Source organism: Prionailurus bengalensis, chromosome D2 (assembly GCF_016509475.1).
Source record: "Prionailurus bengalensis isolate Pbe53 chromosome D2, Fcat_Pben_1.1_paternal_pri, whole genome shotgun sequence".
NCBI lineage: Eukaryota > Metazoa > Chordata > Mammalia > Carnivora > Felidae > Prionailurus > Prionailurus bengalensis.
Window position 1 is genome coordinate 12,763,262 of NC_057351.1, and position 24,756 is coordinate 12,788,017.

Below are 24,756 nucleotides of genomic sequence, written 5' to 3' on the forward strand. Positions count from 1 at the left end.
TACTATTTTTATTAAATTATTCCAAGCCCTTCTTGGAAAGTTGAACTTTGTTTTAAGATATCTCTTTTGCAAAGTCTCTTTTTAAGAAGTCTCTTCTCTTTAAGAAGCCAAAAAGAATATAGACTTCCAGACCATAAAAATGTGGTTTCTGGGAATACCTTATCCAATTTCCTGGCTATCATTCTTGACTATCTCTGGATATTTCAACTGTCTAAAATCATAACAGTAATATTTCTCTTTTATGGTACTTGAGAATATTAAGGTATATAAAATTATATTTAATGTAATATTATGTATGTATATATATCATTTACATATATTTTACGTTATATATATTTGGGACAATTTTTGAAGTCATTTGATAAATACTGAGAAATATCAATGTTCTTTCCTCTTCCTTTTTGGTTTTTGTTTGTCTTTCTTTCCTTATTTTTGAAATATAATTAACATAGTGTTATATTAGTTTCAGGCATACAATAAAATGATTCATCAATTCTATACGTTACTCTAGTGTTCATCATGAGAAGTGCATGTGTAATCCTCATTACCTATTTCACCCAACCCCCCACCCACCCACCCACGTCTGGTAACCATCAGTTTGTTCTCTATAGTTCAGTCTGTTTCTTGAGCCACCTGAGTGGCTCAGTCAGTTAAGCGTCCGACTCTTGATTTCGGTTCAGGTCATGATTTCACAGTTCGTGAGTTTGAGACACACTCTGGGCTCTGCAGTGACAGTGAGGAGACTGGTTGGTGTTCTTTGTCTGTCTGTCTGTCTCTCTCTGCCCCTCCCCCACTCACATTCTCATTCTCTCTCTCTCTCTCTCTCTCTCAAAAATAAATAAACATTTAAAAAAAAAGAGTCTGTTTCTTGGTTTGTCTCTTTCTCTTTTTCCCCCATTGCTCATTTGTTTTGTTTCTTAAATTCCACATGAGTGAAATCATATGGTATTTGTTTTTCTCTGAGTTTTTTCACTTAGCATTATACTCTAGCTCCATCCTGTTGTTGCAAATGGCAAGATTTCATTCTTTTTTATGGTTGAATAATATTCCATTGTATATGCATATCACATCTTGTTTATCCATTCATCTAATGATGAACCCCTGGGTTGTTTCCACATCTTGCCTCTTGTAAATAATACTGCAGTAAACATAGGGGTGCATGTATCTTTTTGATTAGTGTTTTCATTTTCTTTGGGTAAATACCTAGTAAAGGAATTACTGGATAATATGGTAGTTCTGTTTTTAATATGTTGAGGAACCTCCTTACTCTTTTCCATAGCAGCCATGCAAGTTTACATTCTCACCAGCAGTGCACAAGGATTCCTTTCTCTCTACATCCTCACCAACACTTATTATTCCTTGCCATTTTGATTCTAGTCATTCTGACAGTTGTAAGATGATATTGTATCGTGGTTTTGATTTGCATCTTTTTTTTTTAAGTGTATTTATTTATTGAGAGAGAGAGAGAGAGAGAGAGAGAGAGAGAGAGAGGTGGGGGCGGGGGGTGGGGAGAGTCAGAGAGAGGGAGACAGAGAATCCCAAGCAGGCTCTGCACTGCCAATGCAGAGCCCCATCACAGGACTCGAACTCATGAAACCGCAAGATCGTGACCTGGGCAGAAGCCAAGAGCTGGACACTTAACTACCTGAGCCACACAGGTGCCCCAGATTTGCATTTTTCTGATGATTAACAATGTTGAGCATCTTTTCATGTGTCTGTTGGCTGTTTGTATGGCTTCTTTGGAAAAATGTGTATTCAGGCCCTCTAGCCATTTTTAATCAGATTATTTCTTTTTTGGTGTTGATTCATATAAGTTCTTTATATATTTTCACTGTTAACCCCTTTTCAGATATATCATTGCAAGTATCTCTGCCATTTCTTTGGTTGCTTTTTTGTTTTTTGGATGGCTTCCCTCACTGGGCAGAAACTTTTTTTTTGGTGTAGTCCCCAATAGTTTTAATTTTGCCTTTTTTTTTTTTCCTTAGGAGATATATCTAGAAAAATGTTTCTGTGACCGGTGTCAGACACATTACTGCCTGAGCTCTTTTCTGGGATTTTTATGGTTTTAGGTATTATGGTTTCATTTAGGTCTTTAATCCCTTTTGAACTTATTTCCACATATAGTATAAGAAACTCGTAAGACTGTCTTTTTCCCATTGTATTTTCTTGCCTCTTTTGTCATAGATTAATTGACTGTGTAGGCATGGGTTTATTCTGGGCTCTCTATTCTCTTCTACTGATGTGTCTATTTTTGTGCCAGTACCATACTGTTTTGATTACTATAGCTTTGTAGTATATGCTGAAATGTGAGATTGTGATACCTCCAGCTATGTTCTTTCTCAAGATTGCTTTGCCTAACTAATTTAAAGGGATTCATGTACCCCTTTGTTGTACCCCCTATACTGGAATTAAAATTTTTAAAAACACTAAAAAAAATAGATTGCTTTGGCTTTTCAGGGTATTTTGTGGTTCTATATAAATGGGTTTATTCTGGGCTCTCTATTCTCTTCTACTGATGTGTCTATTTTTGTGCCAGTACCATACTGTTTTGATTACTTAAGTTTATTTATTTTGAGAGAGAGAGTGCAAACAGGGTAGAGGTAGAGAGAGAGGGGGGAGAGAGGATCCCAAGCAGGTTCTGCACCAGAGCCCGATGGTGGGGCTCAAACTCACGAACCACGAGACCATGACCCAAGCCAAAGGCGGATGCTTAACCAACTGAGCCACCCAGGTGCCCCTATTTTATTTATTTTTGAGAGAGAGGAAGAACACAAGCTGGAGAGGGGGGCAGAGAGAGAGAGACACACACACAGAATCTGAAGCAGGCTCCAGGCTCTGAGCTGTCAGCCCAGAGCCCGATGCAGGGTTCAAACCCATGAACTGTGAGATCATGACCTAAGCCGAAGTCAGATGCTTAACCAACTAAGCCACCCAGGCACCCCTATTTTTTCTCTACTTAAAAAAAAATTTTTTTTAATGTTTATTTTTGAGAGAGAGAGACGGAGTTTAAGTGGGAGAGGGGCAGAGAGAGAGGGAGATACAGAATCTGAAGCAGGCTCCAGGCTCTGAGCTGCCAGCACAGAGCACGACACGGGGCTCTAACCCATGAACAGCAAGATCATGACCTGAGCCAAAGTCGGACACTTAACCGACTGAGCCACCCAGGTGCTTCTGTTTTTTCTCTATTTTTACGCCTGCTTTTTTTGGCATGGTTTAACCATGTCCAATCCCCAAGATAGTTGTTGGGATGGATTTGCTATTTTTTTAGGAATTTGTTCTTACGTTTAACTGTTTCAAAGTTAACTGTGTCTTTGCTTAGTGGAAATATATTTTAGTTAAATATATTTAAATTATCTGTGGTAGCATTTGGGTTTTGGCTGAGTGTGTTGTTTTTAGTAATTTATTTATCATAAGTGAAATCAATTCTATATGCTCATTTGAGTATTATGAACTTTTAAAGAGCAATAGTAGTATATTAATTTTTTCCTTTCTTCTTTCTCTTCGATCTTTAAGATTGCTCTGATCAAAATGTGATTTGGTACAATAGAATTTTAATTAGTTCTGTAGGTTCATTTGTCTGAGTTCCTTAGATGGAATAATAATAATTGTAATTGCGTCCGTATTATTTCAACAGTGTAATTATTATACTGAGTTTGGATGGGTGTGAAATTAAAACAATGGTAAGAATGATTTCCTCTTTTATTATATTAATGTGGCTTATTTGAAAGGGCAACAAAACATTTATCTGTTCATAAAATCACTCATTGTTACTCCTTCTGGGTATTGATTCATTGAAATATACAGTTCAGTGTATCCTGGTCGATGGTAAAGGGAGGTTTTACGGGTGTAACTTGCAGAACAGCTGTGTCTTTCTATCAGCTTGCGTTTATACTACTTTTTAATATTTACTTGTCTAGACTTTACTGGATCTTAAATGCATTGTAACTTAGAGTTTATTAAAGATTAAAATCCTTTACTGTCTTCTGGATTTCCTCGTTAATGATGCTTCCAAAGATGGTAACTGTTCTTTAAGTTTTTTCTGTTAGCCTTATTTAAATATTTTGGAGAAAATTTCTTTTTTTCTCTTTTAAGTTTATTTATTTATTTTGAGAGAGAGAGAGAACGTGGGGAGGGGCAGAGAGAGAATCTCAAGCAGGTTCCGTGCTATTAGCACAGAGCCCAGTGCAGGGCTCGACCTCATGAACTGCCAGATCATGACCTGAGCTGAAATCAAGAGTCAGGTGCTTAACTGACTGAGCCACCCAAGCACCCCCGGAGAATATTTCTGAAGTCATATGTTCCATACAACTGAAGCATATTCGTTTTCTCTACACTTTATTTTTAAAAAAAAAATTTTTTTTTTTTAACGTTTATTTATTTATTTTTGGGACAGAGAGAGACAGAGCATGAACGGGGGAGGGGCAGAGAGAGAGAGGGAGACACAGAATCGGAAACAGGCTCCAGGCTCCGAGCCATCAGCCCAGAGCCCGACGCGGGGCTCGAACTCACGGACCGCGAGATCGGGACCTGGCTGAAGTCGGACGCTTAACCGACTGCGCCACCCAGGCGCCCCTACACTTTATTTTTAAAAATAGAATCCCAGTAATGTAGTTTTGACAAAACTTGATTATGCACAATTTAAGGAAACATTTAGAATGTGTAATTTTGATTTTAAATTAACTTTGATGCTTACTGTTACTATATTACTATTACTATATTTCTGTTTTCTGCATACTATACTGTCATGGAAGTTCACAGCCCAAAAGATAATTAGAAATCATCTGTTTTGTTTTTGTTTTTATTTATTTTATTTTTATTTATTTTGAGAGAGCATGTATGCTCATGTGTGTGCACATGAGCGGGGGAGGGGCAGAGAGAAAGGGAGAGAGAGAATCCCAAGCAGGCTCTGTGCTGTCAGTGCAGAGCCTGATGTGAGGGCAGATCTCATGAACTGTGAGGTCATGATCTGAGCCGAGATCAAGAGACGGACACTTAACCAACTGAGCCACCCAGGTGCCCCTGTTTTTGTTTTAATATGTATGAGAAAAATGGGGATCAGAAAGGTTAAACATTTGCCTAAGATTCTAAAGAGTGTTTGAGGCAAAACCAGAAAACCTGAAGTCTCTTGGTTTTTAGTGTAGTATTCTTTAGACTATACTGCCAACCCCTTGAACATTTTAATGCACTTTATGAAAGTAATCTCCTAACCAAAAGATGTCTGATATACTATAAAAAGTGATTGCATTTGGTTTTCAGTATGTAATCCATTTATAACTTTAACCCCTCTTCTTTACATGCGTCTACGTGTTTACCACAGTGGTAGAAACTAAATTGTGATGATACTCAATGTAGTAGAAAAAAATATTAAGCATAGTTTGAAGTTGAAATGCATTTGCTTAATGTATACTCCTTTTTTATTTCTGTTCTCTGTCACTCTCAGTACCTTCTCTCCTACTATCTGTCTATCCATCTTCATGGGTGGTTAGAGAGTGGCAGAGTAAGCAGCTGGGTCTCAACTTGATCTCACTGCTAATCTTTCTTGATGTGCCACGTTTTGTAACAGTGAACACATTTGTCTGTAATTGACTGCCTCAACCAAGTTGTTTTTAGAAGGGAAGCTAATTTTCACTGTGTCTATAAGAATTATGAAGGAATAAGAGGAAACTATGGCCATGCACACTTACGTGGTGTCTTTACAGCTTCTGTATATCTGTGTTCAGTATTTCTGAAACAATTTGCAGAATCTTTTACCTTATACAAGACAAATATTAAAAACTGGTGATCATGGTGCTGCTATATAAAATATTTTTATTATTTTCATTTCACATTTAGCATAAGATCCCAATCTGGGTTTTTATTGTTTCTTTAGGAGATATGGAAAACCGTTATTTCTAAAATTGACTTTAAAGAACTTTTAAACTGTGTCCTCTGCATTATAATCTTTAAAATAGGAAGAATAAACATCCAAGATTTTATTGCTAAAGTTTTTTGTTTTTAATCTAAAAAAATTTTGGTAGTTGGGGCGCCTGGGTGGCGCAGTCGGTTAAGCGTCCGACTTCAGCCAGGTCACGATCTCGCGGTCCGTGAGTTCGAGCCCCGCGTCGGGCTCTGGCCTGATGGCTCGGAGCCTGGAGCCTGTTTCCGATTCTGTGTCTCCCTCTCTCTCTCTGCCCCTCCCCCGTTCATGCTCTGTCTCTCTCTGTCCCAAAAATAAATAAACGTTGAAAAAAAAATTAAAAAAAAAATTTTTTTTGGTAGCGTTTTTTACGTGTTTCTGTAGCACTTTCCTCAGTACCTTAAATGCCTGCTATCGAACAGAAAAAGGCTTTTGTAAATGTGGCTATTTATTTCTCAGAGTTTAAGTTGTGGGAAAATTTCCTAAAGGAATTTGAATGTTAAAATGTTTTCTATCAAAGTTAGTATCAAATGAATTGGTGTTTGTTTGTTGAGCTCTTACTATCTGTGGCACTGTATTAGGCAAAAAAATTTTTTTTCTAAACAAATGAGACCTGATTTTCCTTCTTAAGGGGAGTATAATCTTGTTTGGAAAGAAACAATACAATACCGTTAACACAAGGCGGTGAGTCTTAAGAGGCATGTTGAAAGTAATGAACTGGGAATGAATAGGAATTTCTGCAGCAGCAACAACATGCCAAGAAACATTAGTGAAATAGTGTTGAGACATTGAGCACCCTTAGGAGGAGTTATGGGGTGCTGGAACGTGTTCTGAGATGTGCCGAGAGATTAGAAAGGTTAGATGGTGGAGGGAATGACATAGCACGATAATAAGGAGTCGGGAACTTATTCCCCAGGAATTGGAGTGTCATTTATTATTTTAGGAAACGTGAATGACATTTTTAGCAGTTGTAGAATTTGGATTGGATGGAAAGTAGACCAGGCAGAGTAACCAATTAAGAGGTTGTCAGTATTACAAGTGAGAGAGGGGATGAGGGCCTGTGGATGCTCCGGCATCCAGGCATTCAAGGTAATGATCATAATCACTAATAATTATTGATCTTCCTACAGTCTGCCCCTCCCCATGCAACGCATCTTATGTGAGTTATCCCATGTAATTTAAATATTCACAACAGGATACTCCTGAAACCAATACTACACTGTGTGTCAGCGACCTTGAATTTAAATTAATAAAAAATATTCACAGCAGGGGTGGCTGGGTGGCTCAGTTAGTTGAACATCTGACTCTTTATTTCAGCTCAGGTCATGATCTCACAGTTGTGAGCTCAAGCCCCGCCTTGGGCTCTGCGCTGAGTGTGGAGTCTGCTTGGGATTCTCCCTCTCCTTCTCCCTTACCCCTCTCCCATTTGCATGCACAAGCTTGAATGAATGAATGAATGAATGAATGAATGAATATTCGCAGCAATTTTACATGCCCTTAGATAAGACTGAGACTTAGAGGAAGCCAAGTAAGCCAGGGTCATAGAGTTAGCAAGTAGCAGATGCAGAGGTAAACCAGCAAAGCTGTCAAACGGAGGAACTGACTGGGCCCCACATGAAATGCTATTCTGGTTTCTCCCTGAGTAACTGGGTAGAGCCCATCAACTGAAATAGGAGTGAGGAAGGAAGAGCTGGTTTGTTGGAGGGAGGAGTTGATGTTTGCTTGGGAGAATAGAAATTTGTATGCAGAATCCAGAGAGTGCCTGAGTCTGTATCCTGCCTCTGACGCTTAGTAGCTGTGTGGCCTGAAGCAGTTGCTTAACCTCACAGTGCTTCAGTTTGTGACATGTGACAAGTGGGGAGAGAATTGTACTTACGACATCCTTATGAGGAATAAACCAGCTACTATAGTAGTGTGCTTACAGTAGTGCCTCATGTCTCGTAGTTGTTTTAGATGTTAGCTGTATCATCACCATCATTCTCATTATTCTATAAAAATCCAGAGATGTGATTTCAAGATGTATGAGCCATTTGGTGTAAAACTTCTAGCACATTCCTCCTAGGCGGGTGTGAAGCGGCAGGAGATGATTTACCCTGATGAGTCTTTGTAGTTCTTCTTATTGCCACCTCACTATAACTACAGTGTCTCAATCGCCATTCTTTTATGGTGCTCAGGATCAAACCCAGGTTCTTCTGAGATATCTGGTTCCCCATTTGTTTGTTGTAGGGAAAATGAACTGTTTGTGGAAGGGCTTAACTTCGGTACATTTTGGTGTGGCTTCCTCTCAATTTACTTCAAACTTCTGCCTTGCTGTGTTGTACCCAGGCCAGCTTTGTCGAATGAGGGGCCATGATGACTTCTCTCTGGGCCAGTTATAGGTGTCCAGGCAGCCACGATGGAGAGTGTTAACCAAGACTTCGTGGGCTTAGAGAGGGGGAGGGGAATAGGTGGGTGTTTGTCGACTCCTGAAATGTGAAAAAAAAAATAGTATGTTCATTTTTCTGGGGCCACTGCTTAGATTTCCACCTGTTGCCCCCACACCACTGCCATTTTCATTTTATTGAGTTTTTTAAATCAGGCTAAGCAATTGTACATAAATTGAAATTACTTCAGCACATTTTTGCATTCTATAATACAAATACATAAATGCATAATACAGAATAAAAGTAGGAACAGTACAACTGTTCTTCCCCCTTCCCCCCCCCCACACACATTTATTGGTTAAGGATTAGTGTAGTCCTATGTTTTTAATATGGAACATCTACATCAGAGCTGACTTCTGTGACTAATGCGTCTCGTACTTTGTAACTCCAGTTAGAGCTGAAGGTGTTACTTCTTGTTAAAATGTGAATACTTCTTTCTAGGAGGAGCAGAGTTTTGTGGGGTTTTTTTTTCTCCAGTTCATTTACTTCTTGATGTAAAAGAGAAATGTGGAAGCATATGCAAAAAGATAACACGAAGCTATAGAATACCTTGAGAAGTTTGGGGTGGCAGGATATTTGACTGGTGGAAGGCCACAGCATAGGACACAGAGGCAGGATTACTGTCTAGTTGCATTTGCACTTAGTGCAACAAACAGAAGTTTGTAGAGAGGTTCTTGAAGCATGTTTCCAGGTGTGTAGATTGAAACCTAGCAGACTTGAGTAAAAGTTCCGGATAACATTCAGAGATAGTATTTGGTGTTAAGGAAACTTCTTTGCCCATTGTCTAATTTTTAATTGACCTGACAGAAGGAGAAAGGTCACGTCTTGGTTAATAAACTTGGTTATTTTCGTTCTACTTAATTAGCTCTAAACATATCATGTAACTCCCAAGACAACTGTCATGGGACCTAACCATGGGACTGTGGACCTGTGAGCCTCAGTTTTTGTTAACTGTGGAATGTGGTTGGATAATATGATGTCTAAACTTTTCTGCCATTGTGAAAATGTATGATTCTAACATATTCATATTCATACCTTTATTTATGTCACTTATGAAATAGTATAGTGTTATCAAATTTTTCTCCTAAGGGTTTTTAGATTTAGTGATTTGTTACAAAGAATATGTGAGATCTTTGAGAAAGTCACTGATCAGTCTCTAGTCAATATATATTGAACTCTGGAGAGATAGGATTTAGCATGAATAATAGTCCATAACAACCAGCCTTTATTTTCAAAAGTTTGCTTCAAATAGTGGCAAGTTCTGATTCAAAAGAATTCACTGAATATTTATTATTCTGTATAGTATTGTAGTCAATCCTTACAATAATCCTGTGATTGATAGCAGTCTCCTCCTTCTTGGTACATAATACATTTCTAAAAGTATTCTTTCTGGGGTGCCTGGGTGGCTCAGTTGGTTAAGCATCCGACTTCAGCTCAGGTCATGATCTCGTGGTTTGTGGGTTCGAGCCCCACATCGGGCTCTGTGCTGACAGTTCAGAACCTGGAGCCTGCTTCAGACTCTGTGTCTCCCTCTCTCTCTGACCTCCTGTGCTCCTACTCTGTCTCTGTCTCTGTCTCTCTCTCTGAAAAATAAATAAATAAACATTTTAAAAGAAATGTTTTAAGATATTCTTTCCAATGGGAATTTCCCTAATACTATTATAATTAGGAAATTTAGGCAAGCACTTAATATTATTTTAAAAATGAATTTACCAGGGGCGCCTGGGTGACCCAGTCAGTTGAGCGTCTGACTTCGGCTCAGGTCATGATCTCATGGTTCGTGAGTTCGAGCCCCACGTTGGGCTCTGTGCTGACAGCTCAGAGCCTGGAGCCTGCTTCAGATTCTGTGTCCTCCTGTCTCTCCACCCCACCCCTGCTTGTGCTCTGTCTCTCTCTGTCTTTCAAAAATGAATAAACAGGGGCGCCTGGGTGGCGCAGTCGGTTAAGCGTCCGACTTCAGCCAGGTCACGATCTCGCGGTCCGTGAGTTCGAGCCCCGCGTCGGGCTCTGGGCTGATGGCTCAGAGCCTGGAGCCTGCTTCCGATTCTGTGTCTCCCTCTCTCTCTGCCCCTCCCCTGTTCATGCTCTGTCTCTCTCTGTCCCAAAAATAAATAAAACGTTGAAAAAAAAATTAAAAAAAAAAGAATAAACATAAAAAAATTTTTAAAAAAAAAAATTTTTTTTTTCAACGTTTTATTTATTTTTGGGACAGAGAGAGGAAAAAAAAATTTAAAAAATGAATAAACATAAAAAAAATTAAAAAAAAATTTTTTTTTCAACGTTTTATTTATTTTTGGGACAGAGAGAGACAGAGCATGAACGGGGGAGGGGCAGAGAGAGAGGGAGACACAGAATCGGAAACAGGCTCCAGGCTCTGAGCCATCAGCCCAGAGCCCGACGTGGGGCTCGAACTCCCGGACCGCGAGATCGTGGCCTGGCTGAAGTCGGACGCTTAACCGACTGCGCCACCCAGGCGCCCCCCAAAAAAATTTTTTAATAATAAAAAAATAAAGATAAATTTACCAGGATTTTGGCATTTGGTTAAAGTTAGGAATTGAGTCCTTCAAATGTTACCATTTCCCAAGGAAAATGTGTGATTTCTAATGAGGCTATGAGAATAAAGTTCATTATTATAAACTTTTTTCTTGTCTTTTTCCTCTTTTCCTTTTCTATAAAAGTCACAAGACAGGTACTCCCTACTTTTATTTTCAGTGCTTCCTTGGAAACTATATGGTCATAGAGCAGAACATCAACATTTCCATACACAGTTCTGAGGACAGGTGGCGATGATCTTTTTCTTCCTGCAGATGGCACTCTCTGCTGTTCACCTAGCGCTGAGCATTTAAAGAGCTGTAGCGTTTACCAAGAACGTTTCCTGATGTTATATAATCTTTGAAGATCCACACAGTAATTCTGTGGGACAGACATTTTATGGAAAAGGAAGCCAAACTTGACACAGCTCTGTGTTGCGGCTAGTACTTGCTAGATTCCCAATGTCCTGCCTTTATTTTCACCACTGTCACAATGCTGACTGTTTGACTATTCAGAACAGATTTAGAACTAGGGAAATATAATGAGTAAGCAGATTAGTAAGTATTTATTGAATAAGAAATAAATTTTGGTTGAATTTATGAATGAATGAATGAATGAATGAATGAATTAGTGATAGGTTTGATGGTTCTTAGGGAGGCAACTTGGTGACCTAGAGAGCCTTTCTTGTCCTATTGTTGAGCGTGAGATTTTATTTTCAGTGGTAAATGTAATGTTATTGGTAGCACTGACTAAAACAGAAATGACAAGGTACTAAAAAATGCCTAAAACTGAAGAATATCTGTGGTAATGACTTGGTGTAGGGGGGAGGTGTAGTAGTTTTATACTGTACGTCAAGGAAGTGACTATGTCAGAATCCAAAAGACTGACGGTGATGGCTTAATTCTGTGATCTTTTGGATAATAGGTTGTGGAAATTAATCACAGAACCAGAACAGAGCTGAGATATCATAGTCAGCTGTCCAAATGTCTGTGGGAAGTCTCACTCAGTAAAAGCAGGGCTGCTATTGACTTACTTTATTGACTGTTTCATTTCCAGAAGGTTAAGGAAATAGTCAGGGGAGCTGATAACTCCGAGCCTAATTTTGACCCACAATGAGGGCTCCTTAGACAGGTGAAAATAATGGGAATCCTGGGAGAAATCCATGATGTTCATTTAAGAAATTGAACAAAAGGTTGTGCCACATACTGTGCTAGATGCTGTCGATTTTGCAGTAAATGCAGCAGACAAAATCTCTGTCTCCAAGGAACTTTTATTTAAGAGCTAACCATGATCCAGCCTCATGGTTACTTAACTGCAGTGACCTTAACTTGCATTTCAGACACCTGCGTGCAGGGTCACACTCTGGCTGATGTTATGATCTGGAACTGCTTGTTTCAGAAATCTAAAAATTCCAAAATTCCTATATCCTTAATTCCCTCATTTTTTATTCTTTAATCTCATAGACGTGGGTTGCCTGTATTTCAGCTTGTATGTCAGCATCTACCTGGCCTCTTTCTCTTTCCTACCCGGTCTACAGCCCAGTTTTGACTGTATGGATTGTTGTCTCACTTGTACCCTTGATTCCCTTTCCCCTTCACTTCTGCCGCCTCACCCACCCAAACTCCCATCTCTCTGTCAGCGACACAATCTGTGTTATCTACTGTTAGATCCAAGCAGCTAAGCCCTGCGGGAGAATCGCAAACATCTGAGAAAAGTGACACTACCCAGCGTTCATGGTTTTCAACTTCTGCCGAGCTCTGAGCCCACCAGGAGGTCCTTTTGTTCACCCTTGGTCCCTGCTCTCTCCATCCTTGTTTTCCTGCTTCTCATTTTGTATTTTATTACCACACTTAACCGTAATTCTCTCAGGGACTTGACTTGAGCTGCTCTTTCTGTCTGTAATGCCTTTCTGCCGCCCTTTTCTTTCTCCCTTTACATGCTCAACTTTTACTGAAAGATTGTGTCCATCATGAAGCTTCCCTGACCACTCAAATTGGGCTCAGTGTCCCCTCATCGGTATACAGTACCTGTGTATTGGTTCGCCTTTGCCACCGTAATGGGACCTTCTTAGGCGCAGAGACGGAATTACTTTCACATTTTGCATTCTTAGTGCCTAGCACAGAGTGGGTGTTTTAGTAAATGGGAGCTAAATGGAGCAGTAAAAAAAACAGGAAGAGGAATATGGGTCAAAGCTGGAATTTAGAGAATTAGAAGTACTTCTCTTTTTTCAAAGAAAAGATAGATAAGATGCCATGCATATAGTCTCCAGAAGGGAAGGTGGTTGTAAGGTGGCCATAGGCAGAGTTTTTACTGAACCACTGGAGATAATGTGAAGAAAAGAGAGGTAAAGTGGCCAGATGAACTCCTATTTTAAAATAATACGTGTAGAAGAGGGAAAGAAGGATATGTAGATGTAGGTACAGATCTCACGTATAACAAGAGAATACAGGGATGCCGGGGTGCCTCAGTCCGTTAAGTGTCTGACTCTTGATTTCAGCTCAGGTCGTGATCTCAGGGTCGTGAGATTGAGCCCTGCATTGGGCTTCTTACTGGGCGTGGAGCCTGCTTAGGATTCTCTCTCTCTGCCCCCCTGCACCTCCCACCCCTTCCCCCCCCCCCCGCCCCGATCACGGACACGTGCACGCTTTCTCTCTCTCTCAGAAAAAGGGGCGGCGGTGGATGGAGTACAACTCTAAGAGAATAATGAGCTGAGGTTTTGAAAGAGGTTAAGGGTGACCTTTTACATTTTATATGTAGAAGATGAAAACAGCAAGCAAATAATAGATTTTTTTTCTTTTAAACAGACTGACCCCCAGAGAGTAGCTACACTTGTGGTGAGCACAGCATAAAGTGTAGAGATGTTGAATCACTATGTTGTATCCCTGAAACTAATGTAATATTGTGTGTCAGCTATACACACACTGTTTTAAAAAGATTTAAAAAAAATACACAAAAACCCGGACCCTATAATTGGATACAGAGAGTAAATGAAAATTCTCAGCTTCTGTTGTGTTTCTGACTTCTTTGATGATGAAGAATGATCTATACATAGACTAGTAAGACTGGATATAAGAATAATAATAGGAGAAAGTTTAAGCCCAGGATTAGAGAGGGATTGTACCAGAACCATTGGCTGCTCTAAATGAGGTCACATCTCAGGTTCAGATTCTGAGAAAATGTGTTAATGTCATTGACAAACTGGTAATCTTTGAGTCATTGTGGTGAATTTGAAAACTGTTAGAAGACTGTGGAGGACTAAAGTTCCAAAATTATGTATGTAGGTATTTGTATATATATATATATGCGTACATATACATATATGTATATACGTGTATATACATGCATATATATGTATATGTACATACGTATATATATGAACATAAATACATGTGTATATATATATGAACATAAATTTTGATGAGCTTGATGCTACTTCCGCAGAAGATTCTAGAGATCATTTTAAAAGAGTCTCCAATATTTACAAAAGGTAAAGATGAGCAGTCAGGGTTCCAGGGATTTTCTAGGAATAATTCATTCCAGGTAGCCCAGTTTCCGCTTTTGGCAGGGATGCCACATGCACAGGTTAGGAGATGGTGAGGCTGTGATATATCTAGGCTCCCAAACGGTATTTGACATCCATTCTATCATTCCGTGCATGGGAACGTGTTGGGGAATTGCACCATAATACAGGGCCAGGGACTGAACACCAGAACTCAGCCTTAGTTACTAATGGCAGCCTAGGGGGAAGTCTCTTAGGGGTTGCTGTTTTGACCCTGTTCCACTCATTGGTTAACACCTCCTCCTACTTCTCACTCTCAGCCGGGAACCTTGCAGTTTGTTTCACCAAGGAAACAAAAGCGCCCAAATCTTGGTCTGTTCCCTGCCAGAGCTGCTAATCTTCCTGCGTGTACTCACGTACTGTCATCCTTTTTGTTCCATTACGTGGACCGTCCCTGTTCCTATCACTTGTGTGCTAGATACTCTTCATATTGCCTACTCACTGCTGCAGCAATTACCTCCTCTCGTTCTAGCTTTTCTTTTCTTTTCCTTCCCCTGTTGGAGAAACATGCTATGCAAACATGCTATAATAGTATCTCAGCTTACAAACGTGCCATAATGTCATTCATTAAAAAACAAATAAACAGCACCACCTCCCCACCCCATGTTCCCTTCAAGCTACCACCCATTTCCTTGCCACCCAGGGGCAGAACTTCCCAAAACAGCTGTCTTAACCCCCTTGCCTCCGTTTCCTCACCACCCTCTGCCACTCCACTGAGACTACTCTTTGACGGGTTTCAGTAACTTCCACGTTGCTAAATCCTGTGGTCATTACCCAGTCTTCATCTTACTCAACCTGTCAGCAATATTTGACACAGTTGATCAATCTTTCCTGTTTCGAGCTTTCTTTACCTGGTTTCTGGGAGGCACCGCTCTCCTTATTTTTCTCCTGCCCTACCTGCTGCTCCTTCTCAGTGTCCTGTGCTGGATCCTGCCCCGCTTCCCGACTTGGGGATGCTAACCCGTGGGCTGAGCCTTAGAATCTCTTCTCCGCTTCATTTATACTCACTTTCTGTTCCCCACTGATCAATAGTGTGGCCACTAGCCACAGTCCTGTCACTGCAGCAAGTTCTGTTGGACAGCACTGCTCTGGGTTATTTCATCCTTCTCGTCCTGTTAAAATCCTTCCGTATGCTGATAACTCCCAAATTGATTCACCAGTTCCAGCCTCCCCACCTGGAGTCCAGTTTGGTGTATCCAAATATCTACTTGGTTTTCAAGCCACCTGTCAGATTTAGCATAGCGAAAATAGAACTTTATGTTCCCTCCCACCCTCCTGTCCTGTTTGTCTTGTCGATCACTAAACAGTGCTGCTCTTCACACAGCCTTAAAAAGTCTTGTGGACTTTTTGGGGTGGGGGGCAGGCGGGAAGGAGACTTCCATTCTTAAGGAGAAACAGTTCTAGGGGAACACTTCTTTTTCACCTTTCCACACCTTACTTCAGTCCCTGGCAAGTGGGAATGAGTAGCTTTTCTCCCTCTTTGTAATAATTTTTACCTTCTTCTCTTGCACTCAGTATCCAGTGCATCAAACAGAAACTAATCTCGGAGTCCTGGACTGCTTTCCCCAGATGCTCACATGACCCATTGTCTTCCTTCGTTCAGGCTTCAGCTCAGATATTACCTCTTTAGCCTGATCGCTATGGAATCTCTATGACAGTAGCATTCCTGTTGCTCTGTACCCTTACTCCTTTACTTTTTTGTAACACTTAGCACTGCCTGACATTACGATATGTTTGTTTTCCATCTGTCTGTATCTCACTGGAATCCATGAGGGCAGGGACTTTGTTTTTGCACTGTTCCTAGTGCCAAAAATAGGAGCCAGCAGGTTGTAAATGTTCCATAAATATTTGTTGAAGTAAATGCCATATTGATGAAGTTTCTGATGAAATAAAACTAAGAGGTATAGCTAATACATTGTCAGGTTTTTGCTTTTTGATTCGGCCATTCGTGTTTTACACTTTACCAGTCACTGTATTAGAAAAAGTGAAACTTACGGGCGTCTAGGTGGCTCAGTTGGTTAAGAGTCCGGCTTCGGCTCAAGTCATGTTCTCATGGCTCGTGAGTTCAAGCCCCACATCGAGCTGTCTGCTGTCAGCTCAGAGCCCACTTTGGATCCTCTGTCTCCCTCTCTCTATGCCCCTCCCTCTCCCTTTGCCTCAAAAATAAACATTAAAAAAAGAAAAAAAAAGAAAAGAAGAAGTGAAACATTATTTTCCTGAGGTGAAACATTATTTTGTGTGATTACAGGTATTTTGCTATGCTTTTCATTTATTTTAAGAATATAAAAGTTCTTATAATATTGTTAGGAGAAAGTTTTATTTATTTATGGCATTATAAAAATTGTTGCATTAGAAGTTGAATATGATAGGGTGCCTGGGTGGCTAAGTCAGGTGAGCATCCAACTCTTAATTTCAGCTCAGGTTATGATCTCATGGCTCATGAATTCAAGCCTCACATCGGGCTCTGTGCTGACAGCATGGAGCCTGCTTGGAATTCTCTCTCTCCTCCTCTCTCTCTCTCTCTCTCTCTCTCTGCCCCACCCCTGCTCACTCACTCACTTGCTCTCTGTCTCTCAAAATAAATAAATGAACTTAAAGTTTAAAAAAAGTTGAATATGATACTAATAATGATTTTTAAATTTGATGTTTTAGCTATAAAGTATAAAAAGTAGTAAGACAGGGTTCTTGGCCTTAAGGAACTCATGACCTAGTGGGTAAGACAGTCATAAGTAACTACAGGGTGTTTATGTAGTTTGGAAACAGAGGCAAATACCTATAATGCCCTAAGGATATCTTCAATCTAGTTTCCAAGGCTGTATTTGCAGACTTTATGGCCCTCCGGTATAATACAGGATGATAAAGGTCGGAGTGCAGCTGTGTGTGTGATCGTGGGGGCAGAGGAAGGTGGGGGGCACAACTGACTCTGCCCGCTGATAGAGTGACAATCTTGGATAGAATGAAACTCCCTGGATATCCAAGCTGGGCTGCGTAAAATATAGATAAAGAAGCCATCAGTTTCAAGTATTAGAGAAGTCCCTCAGCATGGCCTAGAAGTGTTCCCTGATAACAGGGAAAAACAGACAGATCCAGTTGTCTGTCAGCTTCCGCTGTTTTTTTTTTTTTTTTTTAATTTTTAATGCTTATTTATTTTTGAGAGAGAGGGAGACAGAGCATGAGCAGGGGAGGGGCAGAGAGAGAGAGGGAGACACAGAATCCGAAGCAGGCTCCAGGCTCCGAGCTGTCAGCACAGAGCCCGATGTGGGGCTCGAACCCACGAACTGTGAGACCATGACCTGAGCTGAAGTCGGACACTTAACCGCCGAGGCCACCCAGGCGCCCCTGTCAGCTTCCACTTCTAATGGCCGTGCTGAGTTACCTGGAATCACCATAGCATCACACATAACATCTCTGATGGCTCCACCTTGTAAGAGTCAAAGCAATTAATAAAATACCATATTTAGGCTCACAACTTGATCAGTAACTTCCCCTTCTGTAATTTTAGAGTTCAAAATATCGAGATGATTTTTAGTAGTTCAGGACGCAGCAGGAGCAGGTACGGACGGTGTAGTGAGGCTTCATTCCAGGACTGTTTCAGTTGGTCCGGCAGTTGATGGACTGATGTCTGGTGCTCAGAGTGGAGGAGTGGGACCGAAATCTAGCCTGTACTTTGCTAGCTGTGGGGCTGCCGCAGCCTGGGAGAGGGTGTCTTTTCCTACATCACATAAAGCCCTGTGTAGCCGAACAGCCAATCCCATTGCGGCAGACTTTATCCTCAGGTGCCTAGAACAATGTGGTACAAGCACTGTTTGCCAAGCTGAAGGGAATTTAAGAAAGTTCTCTAGCTTTGAGCATCTAGAAAGAGTTAAAGATCATTCCGATTTTAAAACTTGTGATTCAAAATAAATGTTCATGGTTGCCTTGTACCTGTGTTAAGGAAATATTTTTTATGCCTCTGTCTAGTCAAAACTATAGAGCGAAAACTGGTAACCAAACAGAAGCATCTTGCGGCTACACCAGGAGTAGAAATTTATCCTTTAGTATTCTAGAAATAGCCTTCATGGTATTGTACACAAGAGATTAATTCATTTTTAAAAATTCACCATGGATATGAGGTTTAGTGGTAGTTTATTCATTATTTGGTTTTAGTATTTTTCTGAGTTTTCATAGATCCTCAAATGCCTCTCACTGTCACAGGAGAGTAGCGACTTGGTTCCCCATGGCATGCAGGTGGTATGCCACTGCCTCCCTGATTCCAATCGAGATCGACCCTGGCCTGATTCTCCTTCCTCTGTAGTCAACTGGTGATTCCTCTGGAGGTCGGAAGGAGCTGGGAGCAGAGAAGGAGTAAGGAGCTGTGGTCAAGTCACCTTGTTCAGATCACGTGCTAACACTCCCTGCCTCAAGATTCCGTTCTTGGAGCTACAGAAACTTTTTAGTGTGTTCTTGAGGTTCAAAAAGTTTGTTGGCTTCCTTTACATCAAATATGAAGACTGGCCATTGATTTTTGTGTCAGAGCTTTATTAAAATTATTTGTGTCTTACTATTACCATTAATATGGATGTCTTTTTTTTTAATAGGTGAAACTTTATTCTAGGAATATTTGTTTCATCTAGTTCATGAGCTCAAATTATAAGGACTCTAAATGTTACAGAAGTGTTGAGAGATTGGTAAGTATTTAATGTAATAGATATTAACAGTCAAAATACTTGTTTCAGTCTAACCCTTTGAAACTACATAGTTATGTGACATTAATTAAACCCCAAAGTACAAACAACTAAACTTTCTTTTCCTGTAGTAGAGACGGATATACAAATTGTGGTGTATTCATACAGTGGCATTATTGCACAATGGTTTAAAGGAACAAACGTAACATTAAGAGGGAAATGCAAAGTTATAAAGGATACATACAGCATACTATTTATATACATTTTAAAAATAGCTAAAACAATATCGAATATTTTATGGCTATAAAAACATGTATAGAAATGATGAACACCAACTGAAGAGAGGAAGAAGTTGGGTGGGGTGTGGCTTTCCTGTACTGTAAGGTTTGATTTCTTTGCTCATGCGCGCGCGCACACACACACACACACACACACACACACACAAACTGATCTGAACATAGCATAATGTTTAATACATGCCAAGTCTGAGTATTGGCTATAACCTCATGTTATGTATCCTTTATACTTTACTGGGTATTCAAAGTATTTAAAAAAATCTTTTTAAAATACCGTGCAATCATCTTTTCAGTTGGCATTCAGAGTGGCTGAAAGGCATTCAGTGAAATTCAACATTCCTAGTAGATGAGTCAGAAGAAATGAATATTTCTTAATGTGCAGAGCAAGGGGCGCCTGGGTGGCGCAGTCGGTTAAGCGTCCGACTTCAGCCAGGTCACGATCTTGCGGTCCGTGAGTTCTAGCCCCGCGTCGGGCTCTGGGCTGATGGCTCAGAGCCTGGAGCCTGTTTCCGATTCTGTGTCTCCCTCTCTCTCTGCCCCTCCCGCGTTCATGCTCTGTCTCTCTCTGTCCCAAAAATAAATAAAAAACGTTGAAAAAAAATTAAAAAAAAAAATGTGCAGAGCAAAAGTGTCCCCTGTCACCCCTACCAATGTTGTTGTGTTAGTGCTAACTAAAGCTGTTAGATAGAAGAGTGGAAAGCATGTGAATGTTGGATAGAAAGATTCAGAATTTTTGTTATTTGTAAATGACAAGGTTTTTTGTCTGGAAATTTCTAAAAAAAAAAAAAGTTAGTAAGAAGTTTGGGTATATGATTACTATATCAAAATAAATCTACTTCCTATTTGCCTCCTATAAACCAGTTTTCTATCCTACTTAGAATGTATAATGGAAACAAAATCCCATTTAGAATAGCAGCGAACCCGCAAAACATCTAGGAGCAGACCTAACCAGTCATGTATAAAACCTAATACATGTTTCCGACAAGTTTCCACCACAAGGACATAGAGAATAAATGTGCACGTAGTGCAAGGATGTTCATTGCAGCTCTGTTTGTGATAGTAAGAATGAGAAATAACCTAAATCTTCAATGAGAGATTGGCTGCATAGTCAGTAGTACATCTGTGTAATGAAACACAGGTAATGTGCACCTGCAGCAGGATGCCGGGCCGTAAAGAAGAGTGGGAGAGAGCGCAGGTGAACAGATGTCCAAAGTGAACCAAAACAGATAGTAGATCATTTATGTATAAGATCCTGTGTATGTAACTGTGTGTTTATTTTATGTACATTTAAAAATCAGGAATAACCTACATTTCCTCATGGATTATAATGCTTTTGGCTGACCTGGCATCTTGTGCTCTTAGGAAGTGGGGTTGAAATTATTTCTTCACTACTAAACATTCGTGTTATCTTAGTTTCTGGAAAATAGACCCTAATTATTACCACAATTTTTAGATCTTTCACATTTTTAATATTGCTCAAGTTGCAGCGTGCCTTGCACTTCGTGGTGTCTAGGGAGCCCTGTCGGCAGGCTGCCCTCGCGAAGGGGTTGTTCGTGCCTGCTCACGAGTGAACTTGGTCACAGCTGTTCATATCAGTACTGCAGCTGAGTTACATGCACCATCGGTACGATATCTGATGAGTTTTAAATGTTTCCGGGTTGTTTTCGGACACTTTTTGCTGATCCCATCTGGTAAGATCAAGAAAACACCTGCATCAGAACTCACAGAATGATGTCAGCATCTTTGGAAGAAAATCCCAGGAGCAGTGGGAGATGGTGCGTCTCATAGGGTGGATGGTCTAGATGGCCCAGAAGGGGATATTGTATGGAAAATTCTAAGTGATAAGAAGGCAGTGTGTTACACTTTAACTGGGAGTCTTATTTCTGTTTCAGTGGAACACTAACATTATTTCTCTTATGTAAGTAATTATGTACCTTAAAATCAGTGACAGATTAGGTGAAATAAGTCAATAAAATTGGATAACTATGGACTGAATATGAACTAGTTTATATTATTATATACATATATATAATTAGTATGTGTTATCATAAATTATTATAAACTATTTGATGTATGGAATAATTTTTACCTTATGAAAGCTTATAGAGAACCAGCATTTATGTAAGAGAAATTATTGCTGCAATTTTGGATAAATGAGTAACGTACATTTTTTTTTATACTTTTTCCTAGTGATCAATAATATTAAAAGCAATGATCTTTGTTACACTAAAGAAAGGATTGCTTTGTAATAATACCTAGGATCCTGATAGGAATCCAGGAATTAAATCGATCAAGCCCAAGACTGAACAGGAACCAAAGTAGTATTAGGACTTTCTTTGCTTTCTCCCTTTTGTGTTTATCTGCTTCTCTTTGCATCCTGGTGGTTCATTTTCACCCAGTTGGCTTCTTCTGAGCCTCAACCACCTCCTGATAACCACCACGGGCCCATATTTATGTGACTTTTCAGCACATCAGCTATGCCCTTTAATTCAAATTCCCATGAGAAAGAAAGAAAGCCTGATTAGCTCAATGCCTCTTTGCAAGCTGCATTGAACAAGTCACATCTTGCAGCCAGATGTTCATCGGCTGCCCCATGAATCAGGTGTGCTTCGGTTGATTAGTGCTCAGATGCCAGCCTTGTCCCTTGGCAGTAGGCATGGTCATATGGTCCACTGCCTTCTCAGCAGGGGCTCTGAGGCAGGTTCCTGCCAACGCCCATGGGTGAAGGAAGACTCCACAATATGCATCTTATTTAATTTAACCTCTTCAGGTTAAAAAGTTTTTAAAGGTTACTGGCTGTTCCAAAAGTACCTTTAGCCCTAAGATGAGACTGTTCTGAAGTTCTTTGGAGATTTTATTGCTCGTGATTTTTCCTTTCTAAATAGTTGCACATTTTGGGGCGCCTGGGTGGCTCAGTTGGTTAAGCGACTGACATCAGCTCAGGTCACGATCTCATGGTTTGTGTGTTTGAGACCCACGTCGGGCTCTGGGCTGACAGCTCAAAGCCTGGAGCCTGCTTCGGAATCTGTGTCCTTTTTTCTCTCTGTCCCTCCCCCACTTGCTCTTTCTCTCTCAAAAATAAATAAAGATTTAAAAAAATATTTTAAATAGTTACGTTTTTCTTTATATTGGTGTTTCCCCTCTCTTTGGTCTGCTTTACCTTATTTTCCTTCATCTTAAAATGTCACGTTGCCCTTTATTTGATTTAAATGTGTAGTAGGAAGCAAAGTGGCATAACTTAAGCTGCTAGAATTGTTCAATTTTTATTTACCTGGTGGTAAATCCTTTTTCTTTCCATTAACTGAACTCTGGTGTTTGCAGCGGGGGGGCATCACTGATTGTCAGCTCCATCACATGAAAAATAGTTTATAGTTTTTAAAAGGTCCATTCATATTTTTAAACCATGTAAAGCAAGAATGTTTTATGAGTGTATTTTTATTCTACGATGCGGCTCTTTAAGAAGGTGGGGATCTACCTTAACTGCCACCAGTCACTAGTGCATCTTCTGTGGTGCTTTCACTTCCCGTTCTTGGTTGTGCTCAGCCATTTCCATACCTGGGACTAATTTCTGCCATGCAAGAATATTTAAGGAGCCCTGGCTAGATAAGATCTGTGTCTGAAAATATTATAGGGTTAAGTACCAATGCCCAATAATTTAAAGTCAGGCTTTAGTTAAAAACAAACAGCCTTAAAAACACCTGGTTTTAAACGTAAATTTTTATTTCTCTAATCTTCTTTTTTGTAATATTTATCTTATAGCTCGGTCATGAGCACCGACAGTAACTCACTGGCACGTGAATTTCTGACGGATGTCAACCGGCTTTGCAATGCAGTGGTCCAGAGGGTGGAGGCCAGGGAGGAAGAGGAAGAGGAGACACATATGGCAACCCTTGGACATTACCTTGTCCACGGCCGAGGATTTCTGTTACTCACCAAGTTAAATTCTATCATCGATCAGGTAACATTTCGTATCAAATAATTTTTTTCCTCAGTGTATCGTAGTTAATTACAGATACGTGATTTCTGAGTTACATAGTTTGTAAGAGTCTCTTTGAGATAAAGTCCTATCTCTCACATCACTCCCAACAAAGAAAAGCAGCCTCATTTATGAACATACTATTTATTTGGATACTTTCCAAAATGTCAGAAGTGTCTTAGGTTATAAATGGCCTTAGGATTCTAAGATGGCCTCATCCATATTAGGCTTTTTGTCCTAATATCAGTGTGAGATAACTATGATTATTACTAAGGATATAAGAGTATGATTCAGAAACATTATGAACTTGCACTTTCAATAAATGTCAGATATATTTTTTGAAAAATTTAGTGTAAATTATATTTAGGGAGCTTACTAATTCTGGGGTAAAAGTAGAGAATGCTTTGTGTACGTCTAGTTTTTTGTACCTTATTGTGTTTGCTTAAAGTATGGTCTGAACGTATAGCATTTTATTGTTTCCTTATTATAGAATTAACGGAAATTTAAAGCTAGTTGGGAGATGGAGATGTCATCCAATCTTTTTTTTTTTTTTTTTTTTTAAGGTTTATTCATTTTTCAGAGACAGAGACAGAGCGTGAGGGGGGAGGAGCAGGAGAGAGGGAGACACAGAATCGGAAGCAGGCTCCAGGCTCTGAGCTGTCAGCACAGAGCCGGATGCAGGGCTCAAACCCACAAATCATGAGATCATGACCTGAGCTGAAGTCAGACACTTAGCCGACTGAGCCACCCAGACACCCCAATCTTCTTTTATAGATGAAAAACTCAGGTGCAGAAACATTAAGTAACTCAGACAGGGTTAACTTGAAGCCCAAATGTGATTTATATCTTTGCTTTGTTTTAGTAGAAAATAAATATGTATTTTATGAAAGAAAAATTTCACTATCTGCTTTCAGGAGACTAATATATGTGGTTAAATAATATTTCAGTTAACTTGAAAAGGCCCCTATAGCACCAATATGACAGACATTTTTATTTTTAAAATTTTTTTTTTAACATTTATTTATTTTTGAGACAGAGAGCATGAACAGGGGAGGGTCACAGAAAGAGGGAGACACAGAATCCGAAACAGGCTCCAGGCTCTGAGCTGTCAGCACAGAGCCCGACGCGGGGCTCGAACCCATGGACCGTGAGATCATGACCTGAGCCGAAGTCGGACGCTTAACCGACTGAGCCACCCAGGCGCCCCATGACAGACATTTTTAAACACTGATATATGTTACTGGTTTCAGATATAAACTTAACCATTGTTAAAATTTCTTTGCTATGAAGGCATTTTGCTAATACATATATTGGGTAAAGACAGAGACTAAAATTAAACAATGCCTCTGTTCTCACAATAAGCTAAGGAGCCTAACATATATATCAGGAAGTATTTGTTCACTGTGGTGT

At 40.0% G+C, this 24,756-nt stretch overlaps 1 protein-coding gene across 2 annotated transcripts in view; it reads left to right on the forward strand.

The window, feature by feature from the left end:
• LYST (lysosomal trafficking regulator) overlaps positions 1-24,756 on the forward strand; it is a 180,556-nt gene that overhangs the window by 7,782 nt on the left and 148,018 nt on the right. For both annotated transcript variants that reach the window (XM_043596252.1, XM_043596253.1), the window contains exons 2-3: positions 18,988-19,077; positions 23,130-23,328. In XM_043596252.1, the coding sequence (XP_043452187.1) occupies positions 23,137-23,328 (192 nt within the window). In that variant the 5' untranslated portion in view covers positions 18,988-19,077; positions 23,130-23,136. The remainder of the gene's footprint in view (positions 1-18,987; positions 19,078-23,129; positions 23,329-24,756) is intronic.